The sequence below is a fragment of the Chinchilla lanigera genome, unplaced genomic scaffold (assembly GCF_000276665.1).
Source record: "Chinchilla lanigera isolate Chin_1 unplaced genomic scaffold, ChiLan1.0 scaffold00012, whole genome shotgun sequence".
NCBI classification, from domain to species: Eukaryota; Metazoa; Chordata; class Mammalia; order Rodentia; family Chinchillidae; genus Chinchilla; species Chinchilla lanigera.
In genome coordinates, this window is record NW_004955413.1 from 6,202,214 (window position 1) to 6,212,811 (window position 10,598).

A 10,598-nucleotide genomic window follows, 5' to 3' on the forward strand; every position below is an offset into this window, starting at 1 on the left:
GTGCGCCACCACGCCCGGCTATACTTTAATTTTTATATGAGAGTGTCTTCTATTGCAAAATGAATGCTAAAACGTTAAAACTTCAAAAAGTCAGAAAGCACCCGCTGTACTTTTCTCTGTGACCAGCAGATGTCGCTGCCTCACCTGGGCAAGAGAGTCCTCCGCCCTCCCTGCGGTTAGGAGGTGCGCGGAGGAGGGGAGGGTTTCCGAACATAACGGGAGCTCTAGCGGGACTGGGAGTTTTAACTTCCCGAGAGAAGATCCCAGATCTTTTCTTACGCTAGGAGCTAATATTTAGTAAATGCAAAGGAAGATTGTGGCTGTGTCTCTGTAGTGGGGGCATAGAACCGAGGCCCTGGTGCAGGCACTGTGCCACGTTACTAATCGCCCCCGCCCCCCCACCCCACCCCCGGCAGCTCCTAAACAGCTTTTTGTTTTGTTTTGTTTTGTTGAGATGGGGTTTTGCTGTGCTGTTCATGCCGGTCTTGAGCTCACTTTGTAGCCCAGGCTGGCCTCAAACTCGCAACGATCCTCCTGCCTCAGCCTCCTGAGTGCTGGGCTTATAGGCATGTGCCACCACATCTGGCTAAATAGCTTTCTTAAGGTAAACTTGGTGCACAATTTAATTAAGTTCCTTTTAATTTTTAAAATGTGATTAGCAGGAAATTTCAAACTGTATATACATGTATTTTTCACTTGCCTTATATTTCTTCCCCACCCCCGGTACCGGGAATCGAACTCACGACCTTGCTCTTGCTAGGCAGGCGCTGTGCCGCTGAACTAAATCCCCAGCCCCTCTTGCCTTATATTTCTCTAGAATAATTCTGGTCTACTTTCTCTGCCTTTATATCTTGTTCATTTAATCAATAAATTCAGTTCAATCAACTAGAAAAAAAATGGTGCACAATTAATTACACAGATTTAAAGTATGTTACTGAAGTATTCCGACGTTGTACGATGTTGTCTCTTGCTCTGGCCCTGAGCTAGGGCTGAAGCACTTCGGCTGAGCAGCTGGAAAAGCCTGAGACTGGGGAAGAGGCGTCCCAGCTCCCACCGACGGGGCAAACGGACCCTCTGTCCTAGCCTTGCACAGAACATTTCCGAGTGATCAGCTTGGGCCGATCTGGGTAAATCTGACTGGAAGGCTAAAATAGCAAGAACAGGCACAATATGAAGCCCGAGAGGCCAAGCCTCTCCCGCCTCCGCCGCTGGATAACTGCAGGCCCAACGGGAACCTGCACGTCAGGGGCGCGGTCTGCCGCCAGCTGGGGAAACTGAGGTGTGGCCCACTGTGTGGACTCCAAACCTGACCAAGAGCGAGGGAAGCTAGAGGGCTTCTTCAGGGTTTGCTTGGCAACAATCTTCCACCTCACACAAACATTCTACCGCTGTGGTTTGACCAGGGTCTCGGGGCGGGCTGTTGAAAACTGGAACGGTCTCGTGTGCCCTAAGTCTAATTTGGTCACCTCCGCCTCTGTCCCACCACTGTTCCACCGTGATCGTTCTGCAAATCAGATCTAATTTTTCATTTGGATGAGAAAGTAATGCTGAGGTTGGTGGAAGGAAGAGTTTTTCCCTGGATTGAGAATCCAGGAAGGACCACAGACTGGAGCTTTGAATAGATGGGCGCCTGCCAGTATGTAAAATGAAAGTGTTTTTTTGGTTTGGTTTTGTTTTGTTTTGTTTTGTTTTGTTTTCTTCCAGTACCGGCAATCGAACTCCCGACCTCGCGCTTGCCAGGCAGACACTGTGCCGCTGAGCTTAATCCCCAGCCCCTAAAATGAACATTTTTTAAGAGAGTGATGATTTCTAAAATGCAGGAGAGGACACTGGCAATCTTTTATGTTGTCTTGGTTACTTTTCTCTCGTTGCTGAGACAAAATACCCAAAGCCCCAAATTAAGGAAGGAAAGATTTATTTAGCTCACAGTCTGTGGAGGTTTCAGTCCATACTCAGCTGGCTCCAAGGCAGAGTGGCACATGGCAGAGGGCAACTGTTCATGGTGGCAGAAGACAACAAAAGCAGCAAGAGCAAAAGGGAGGAGTGGCAGCAAGCAGCCTCCTTCTCTCCCTTAGATTGTACACAAACTACCCACCCCAGGGCAGTACAGCACTCACATCCATAATTCCAACACTGGACCATGAATCTGTCATAACTCTAGAAGACCACCCATGACTTCATGAGGCTTTGGGGGGACATTCAGACACAAACCATAACACATGTGATGTCCTTATTTCTTTCCTACAACCATCACAAGTCATGGTTTATTGTTATCATTAGGGGAAACAAATATTTATGCATATACTGGAGTGAAAATGCGTACAGGAACTATTGTCCTCATGGATGCTATTAAAGATTTTCTCTCTGTACCTGCACAGGCTCTTGTCTCCATTTCCATTTTTCATAATCTGACCTTTATAAATTTCTACAATATTCGGTGCCCTATACTTCTTCCCACAACTTAGAATTTGACTTCCTTTCACATATCTACTCTGTTTAAGCGACAGTTTCTGGTGTCATTTCTTTTTTAAATTAGTGCATATTAATTATTGAGAATAGGATGTGTCTCGGTTACTTTTCTCTTGTTGCTGGGACAAAATACCTGACGCCCAAAATTAAGGAAGGAAAGGTTTAGTTTGCTTACAGTTCGTGGAGGTTTCAGTCCTTACTTGGCAGATTATAAGGCAGAGTGGCACAAGGCAAAGAGCTGCAGCTCAGGACGGCAGAACACAGCAAAGCAACAAAACAAAAGCCAGGAATGGGGGAGGAATGGCCTCAAGCAGCTTCTTCCTCTCCCTTACATATGCAAACTATCCACCCCAGGGTGGGTGTAGCTCTCACACCCCTCAAACTCTAAAAGCCTGCCCCATGGACGCTTGAGGCTTTGGGGGGACACACAGATTCAAACCATAACAGGATGTTTCATTCTAATAGATTTGTACATGCATATAACACACCTCAATCTTTCTCATTCCCCTTATTACCTCCTTAACATTTCTTTTCTCCTTCCCTTTATCCTCCTAATATTCTCTCTTTTTTTTTGAGACAGGGCCTTCTATATAGTTCAGGTTGGCCTAGAACTCACTGTGTAGCCCAGGCTGGCCTCAAATCTGTGGCAGTCCTCCTGACTCAGCCTCTTGAGTGCTGGGATTACAGGTGTGCACCACCATGCCCAGCATCTAGTATTCTTCCTTAGCACTTTCACGTCATTTTTATTCCTGTGGGTGACGGGAAGAAAATGTTTTGCCCAAATTCAGATTCCAAGTGAGAACCACAATCTCACGCTTCAACATAGATGGCAACTTGGCCAGGAAATGTGGGAAATGAAGGTTTGGTGAAGGACGCTTTCCAAAATGTAGGGCAGCACCCTGCAAGAAACTTCTCAAGTGCTGTCACTGTTTCATTTAGTTGAATATCACAATTAATTTTAAAAGGTCATACTGTATCTCAAAAGATGAGACAGTGCCATCCACTGCCTTTCAGAGACACCAGGATCACCACAATCAGATCTTTCTCCAAGCACAACTCTTCCCCCTCTGTAGAAAGGGAAGAATGAAGTGCAGTTGCTCTCCATTTACAAAATGTGATGAGATTCTTGCCTGCTCCCCGAACACTATAAGCATTATTTGCACTATATGCAAATAAATAGCTGGGTGCTGCAGCCCACGCCTATAATCCAATCTACTCAGCAGACTGAGGCAAGAGAGTTACATGTTCTAGGCCAGCCTGGGTAATTTAGTGAGACACTGTCTGAAAGTAATAATTCTGAAAGGGCTGGGGATGTAGCTCAGTGGTGGAGCACTTGCCTTAGCATGCATGAGGCCCTGGGTTCAGTCCTCAGCGCACCCCTCCAAAAAAGAAATAAAAAACAATAGCAACAAGAAAAATTTGACCTTCTGTTTACCAAACACATCAAATAGAGTGAGAGTTTATTTCTGAATTCTGTTTTGTTTCACTGTTGTTTCCTTACCTTTACAACCATACCTCACGTGCACACACACACACACACACACACACACACTCCAAACTACAGTTTTATTGTAGCTCTGTTTTTGGTAGTGGAGGCCGTGGTGCTGGGGACTGAGCCCAAGTTCTCACCTGTGCCGTGCAAGTACTCTCCCAGCGAGCTGCACCCCACCCTTCCTAGAGTCCTCCGTATCTGGCAGTGTAGTCCTTTAGTTTTGTGATTCTTCTTCAAGATAGATTTTGCTGGAATTTCCATATGAATTTGAATCAGCTTGCTAATTTCTTCAAAACACCTGCAGGGAATTAGGGAGGATTATGTAGAAGATGACTGACATCTCTATAGCACTAAGTCATCCAACGGAGGAACAAGCTCCATCCCACGTTTATGAAGGCCGGCTTCAGTTTTGCTCAGCAGTTTTGTAACTTTCAATGCAGTAGTGCTGTACACCTTAACAAATTTATTCCTAGGTATTTGTTCATTGTGATGCTATTGAGAGTGGTATTAGTACTTACATTCAGTTTTGTATTTATTTTGTATTTGGACCTTGAGTCCATCAACCTTGCTAAGGTCAGCTAGCATCCTGATTTTTCCTGGGAGTCTCTTACATTATCTAGGCAAACAGTTTGCAGTCCCTGAGTGAGGACAACACAGTGGATACTGTGGCACAACCACTAGAATGACTCTCTCTACGAGAAGCATTTCTTCCTTGTGTCGCTGGGGGTGACAGCAGCTGAGGACTTGCAGTGCTTTTCCCTCTGGCTGCTGCCCCCAGATACTACTCTCCACTTGCCAGGGAGGCTCCTAACCAATAACCAGCTGATGAGGGATAAAGACTCCATCTTTCAGCCGGGCATGGTGGCATGTGATCCACCATGGGATCCTAGCACTCAGGAGGCTGAGGCAGAAGGATCGCCAGGAGTTCAAAGACGGCATGAACGATGTAGTGAGACCTTGTCTCAAAAAAAAAAAAAAAAGACCATTTTGCACGACAGGACCCCTTGCAAAATCTGTTGTAACCAAAGTACAGCCCAACTCCTTCCTCTGCCCAAATCTGCTTTCTTCATTCCCCTCTCGTGACTGATCTGGGGAAATAAACTTGCTGATGAAAATGCAGATCTGGGAGTCTGCTTGCTCTGTGACAATGGCACCAGCATTGGTCCAAGAAAGCAGAGGCTAAACTGCACCTTTGGAGCTGACTCAGCAAGTGATCAGCTGAAGAAGAGGAGCTTGTCTCTGTGGGCAGGAGCAGCATGGAGAGCGCTGGCGCAGCTAGCATGCAAGTGGGAGCTCCGCGCTTAGGGAGAACCGGCAGATCCTTGTGCACACATCCAGGCAGGTGGGTGTTCTGTGAAATGTTTGAGAAGAGCAAGGGCAATGTGATATATCTAAAGATAACAGAGTTGGACAGCTTTTTATTGGGGTAGTTGGTTCTTTGAAGAAAGATAATTACATTCTGAAAGTATGTAGTTAACTGATCTGTTAGTTTATCGTTGCTGTGGCAAAATACATGAGGAAATCGACTTAAAAGGAAGAAAGGTTTATTTGAGCTCACGGTTTCAAGCCATTGATGGTTGGTGCCACATTTGCCTGCACTGTGGTTCTGCGGTGAGGTCAAACCTCATGGTAGGGAGTGCAGGATGGAGCAAAGCTGTCTGTCTCGTAGCAGCTGGGAAGCAGAGAGGTCAAGAAAAGGCCAGGTCCCAACATCCCCTTCAAGGACGCACACAGCTTCCTTCTGTGAGGCCCCGTTTCTGAAAGGATCTGCCCCCTCCCATTGGCTCCATAGGCTGGAGGTCGAGCCTTTAACATAGGATCCTTTGGGGGCCACTTCTAAAGCATGGCAGGTGCTGAGCGTGAAAGTCTGAAGGTCTCCTGGAAGGATACAAACATGTTCAACTTCTGGAGCCAGTGAGCAGCAAAAGCTGTGGAGACCGAGTCCGAGGTTTCAGGAACTGCAGCAGGGAAGGGTGAACCTTCAGGCATCCTCAGTCTGGTACATGAGGGTCAGGGCACTGTTTGGGAAGGACTGGGTCTTTGAAACATGGGATGGCGATAGCATGATTGATGTCCTCAAAAAGTTTGAATAGCAAATGCTCCTGGAGCCTGAAAAGTGGTCCATTCCTTCCCGTTCAGTGCTAGTGTTTCTTGTTTGAAGATGGGCCGAGTCTTCTACTTTGCAAGATAGGATGTGGGCCCTGAGAACATGCCCCGGTACTTCCCTCCGGGCCACCACGCTGATAACTAGGATTAAATAAGATGACGGTCCAACTGGCAAAGTGTTGGAGCTGCTGAGGGAGGGAAGTCTATACCCAGGAGAAGCTGCAGGCACAGCTAAAGTTTGCCTGTGGAAGCCAGGAGAGTGTGCATGGATACATCCTGAGGCGCTGAACCAAGGAATCCAGAACCTAGAGTTGCCTAAGGGCAAGTTTGCCAGTACTGGAATAACTTTCAGAGGATTCGGGAAAGGGTCCCTGAAGGTGGCACTGAAAAGCCCCTGGGATGGGTCCTGGGAAACTTGAAGTGACATTCACACTAAGAAGAGCAGAAATCCCAGAGAGCTATGATAGGTAGACGAAGAAGGGGCCCAGGGCTCAGACAAGCAGTCCTGCTGCTGTGTCCAGGGCCAGGACCCGAGGACATACTGCTAAGCAGGGCAGAAAGAAGTGCGGTGGAGTGTGGTGCCCGCGTCCCTGAGCGCTCAGTGGCGTTGAACTGCAGGCGCGGGGCTGTGGTTTAGATCTAGTGTCCCCGCACGTCTCATGTGTTGGGAGGGTGCCGGGAAGCGCGGGTCCGAGGCCGGTCGCTCTGGTCCTTGCTCCGCCTTCTCCTCTGTGTTTCTTGGCTGCTGTGGGTTGAGCAGCTGTTCCTCCTCCAGATCCCTCCGCCATCCCGTTTCTGCCCTGGAACCGGGGACCCAGCTGACAGTGGACTGAAACAAACAAACCTGTCCTTTAAGCTGCAGGAGTGGCGTATTTTGTCCCAGCAACAGGAAAGTAGCTAAGACACATGGGTTGAGGATAGAAAATACAAAACTAAGGCTTCTGGGGCCGGAGATATAGCTCAGTGGCATAAGTGCTTGCCTGGCAAGCCTGAGGTCGTGAGTTCAATTCCCAGTACAAAAAACAAAACAAACAAAAAAAACTAAGGCTTCTGTTACAAAAACAAAAAAGACAGGCCCCCCCAAACGGCTGAAGCCGGGTGGCAGCGGGCGAACGCACTAGTCCCGGTGAGCAGTCAGCGACTCTAGTCGTGAGGGACCGGCCACAGAAAGCTGCGGAGGCAGCTTTGGATGCCACCTCCCTGAGGACCAGAGAGATGGTGTAAGATACGTCCCAACAGTCCCGGTCCCCGTCTCAAAGGCTTCATGCCCTCTTCTGGCCTAGTGACCGGCCTCCAGTGCACATAAGGCAGAAAAAATAGATCAGGAAAGACCAGACACCACATTTTTCCTGTCATCTTATAAGAACACTCCAGCAGCCTCGGGTAGGGGCCCAGCCTGAAAAACAAGACCTCTCGCCACCACTTGCATGCAAGCTTGGGAGGCTATTCCACCTCAATAAGGATCTCGTGAGAAAACTTCCCCTAGAGCCACCAGCTGACTGCTCCCAAAGGCCCTGCCCGCAGGGGTCAGCGCACCGTGCGCAGCTGCTGCGCTCTGAGGCAGTTTTTGAGGCAGCAGGAGGAGGAGGAGGCTCCCACTCCCCTTTCAAATGAGGAGCATCCTGCGGGTCCCATGCTGCCCTTGCTCTGTCGTGATTATCACTTACCTTTTCTCACCTTGCGGAAGACAGACTGCGTCGCCCCATCCAAAAAACGCTCATGCCTTAATCCTAGGACCTGTGACTATGGCAAAGGGAACTTTCTGGGTATTGCTAAGGCTACACGCCTCAAAATCGGGGGACTATCCTGCATTATGTGGGGACGGGGGAGGAATCTAGCTACCTGAGCCTTCCCTTTCTCTCCCTACCCACCCCGTCTTGGTTACTTTTCTCTCGTTGCTGAGACAAAATATCCAACGCCCAAAATGAAGGAAGGAAAGGTTTATTCAGCTCGCAGTTTGTGGAGGTTTCAGTCCATACTTGGCTGGCTCCGAGGCAGAAGGCAGCAAAGCAACAAGAGCAAAGGGGGAATGGCAGCCGAACAGCAATGCAGCCAGAGCAAAAAGGGAGGAATCGTGACAAGCAGCCTCTTTCCCTCCCTTACATTGTAAACAGGCTACCCCCACCTAAGGGGCGTGGAGCTGTCACATAATCTCCATGCCCTCCTCTTCCACAGGATCAGGATGTATACAAAGTAAGCACCCTGGCTTCCTGCTGAGTCACTTAGCCAAACCTCTAGACTCCCCAAGTTGACACAATGTTTCAACCATAACACCCCCCTTCAGGATTGAGGATTGAACCCAGGGTCTTCATGCTGGGCTACATCCCTAGTCCTTTTTGTTTTTTCATTTTTTTTTTTTTTTTTAATGAGATAGGGTCTCACTAAGTTGTTAAATTGTCCAGGCTGGGCTAGAACTTGCAGTCCCCCTGCCTCAGCCTCCTAGAGTGCTGGGGTTGATTACAGGTGTGTGCCACCATGCTGGACTTTGTGAACCCTTAAAAGCAGACAATGTTCCCCTGCCAGGAGCAGAAGGAAGGAAGCCTGAGAGACTCAAACTGTGAGCAGGATTTCACGGGCTGCTGCTGGCTTGGAGGGATGCAGGCAGCAGGCAAGCAGGAAGTTCAAATTGTAGCTGAGAAGTGCTTAATTCAGGACAGCTCCTGAGCCAGTCTGGGTGCAGACACTGCCAGAGCTCCAGAGAAGCCCAGGCTGCCCACGCCTTCACCCCGCCCTTGAGGGACCTGGAACAGCGGAACTGGCTGAGGGTGCCCAGACCTCTGACCTGTGGAGGACGAGAAAACAGATGGGTATTGTGTTACTCTGAGAACCCTTATTAAGGCAGCAAGAGAAAACCAGGATGCATCTAGATTGTAACTACTTTGAGGAAACATTGTGACCAAGCTGTCCCTTCATTCCCAGCACTTACTGCACTGTCAGACTGGAAACAGATGTTTTATGACGTTTAAATAAACACAAGGAGAAGATCAGGGGCAAAAGACGATGGGCTTGCGCCCTCTACTCCATTTACAAATTCCATCCCGCACCTTCTTTTTCCCAAGACCTATGTCAGGTGCCATCTCCTCCTCAAGATCGCCCTGGTCCTTCCACGCTGGAAGTATCATCGCCTGAGAGGTCTCGATTCTGCTGGCACCTTTGCTGACTTGTGTATCATGCACGTCTCTTCTATGTCATATTAGTAGTGCTTCCTACCTTTGAGGGCAGGAAGCAGGCGGGGTTTGTTCTTTTTAAACTCTGTCCATTGTCTCTCCACACACTGTATGCTCAAGAACACCTGAGTAATGAAACCTGTACCCCACATCAGGTCAGATATAAAAGGTAACTGTCAGGAGCCTCTGTGTCTTAGGTAGGACACTTTAGCACACAAGCTTGATGGTGACTGTGATACAGATGATAGATGACCAGGAGACACCAAGCTACCCTCTCCGGCCTATCCCTGCTCCTCCTCTTCACACTGAAATTGGAGGTGGTGTCTTTGATTGTGGGGTGTCTGTTCAGATAGTCGTCACTAAAGAAAGCTTTCCATTAAAGGTCCTTCTCCTATTAGCCCATTCACTAACAGAAGGGAAAATAACCTCAGGCTGGATGAAAATGAGACAATAAGGAAGGAAATGAAGCCCCTGAATAAGCCAGAGCATTATTCTAGAGTGTTTTCAAGCAAGAAGTTATGATTTGGATGATAGTCTTAGGCAAATGCTGAATAATGAATCAGGGATGAGACCCATTCAGTCTAAGCATGTAAAAGTCTCGTTCCTACCAAAAAACAACCCCGTAGAAAAGCAGACAAAAGCCTTAGGAACTTCATGAAAGAGGATATTCAGCAAAATGAGGTGTATCCAGATGATTGAATATTGTCTAACAATAAAAAGTAATGAAATACTTATGCCACAACTTCGATGAATCTTGAAAACAATGAGATAAGTGAAAGAAGTCAGTTGCAAAGAGTCTACCTATTACCTGGCTATTCATTGAAAGTTCAGGGTATTGAGGCCAGGCATGGGGTGCACATCTGTAATACAAGCACTCTGGGAGGCTGAGGCATTAAGATCACTGATGTACTGTAGAGCCAATCTTCCACGTGAGCTTTCTCAAGTTGAAACCATACTATTCCTGCTGTGCTGAGTGCTGTGGGTTGTGGCTCCTCCCCTTCACTATACTGCCCACTCACTAGCATTTACCTGGTGATGGCAGCAGCTTCCCAAGTGGTTTTAAGGACATCAGCTTTCCCACACACACCATGGCAAGACATTTGATCATTCTGAAAAGGAAGTCATGACCTCACCTCGCTCTATGTCTCCAGCGTAACTTCTAGGGCACACACAACACATACACACAATCCGGGAGCACACAGAACTCTGGGTAAAATACTGTGTTGTCTCCACCCCTTTTCCATTCACATGCAGCTCAGTGAAGCATAAACAGTTGTGCGCAACATAAACAGTTGTGTGCAAGACTGCGATTACTGTCTTTTTTCTTTCTTCTTTCTCTCTTCTCTCTTCCTTTCTTTCTCTCT

At 47.9% G+C, this 10,598-nt stretch overlaps 1 protein-coding gene across 1 annotated transcript in view; it reads right to left on the reverse strand.

The window, feature by feature from the left end:
* Positions 1-8,525: 8,525 nt before the first annotated feature.
* The window catches only part of LOC102017325, a 22,816-nt gene continuing 20,743 nt past the window's right edge, over positions 8,526-10,598 (reverse strand). Inside the window, exon 4 of the mRNA XM_005379609.1 lies at positions 8,526-8,849. Within this exon, the coding sequence (XP_005379666.1) occupies positions 8,716-8,849 (134 nt within the window). The 3' untranslated portion in view covers positions 8,526-8,715. The remainder of the gene's footprint in view (positions 8,850-10,598) is intronic.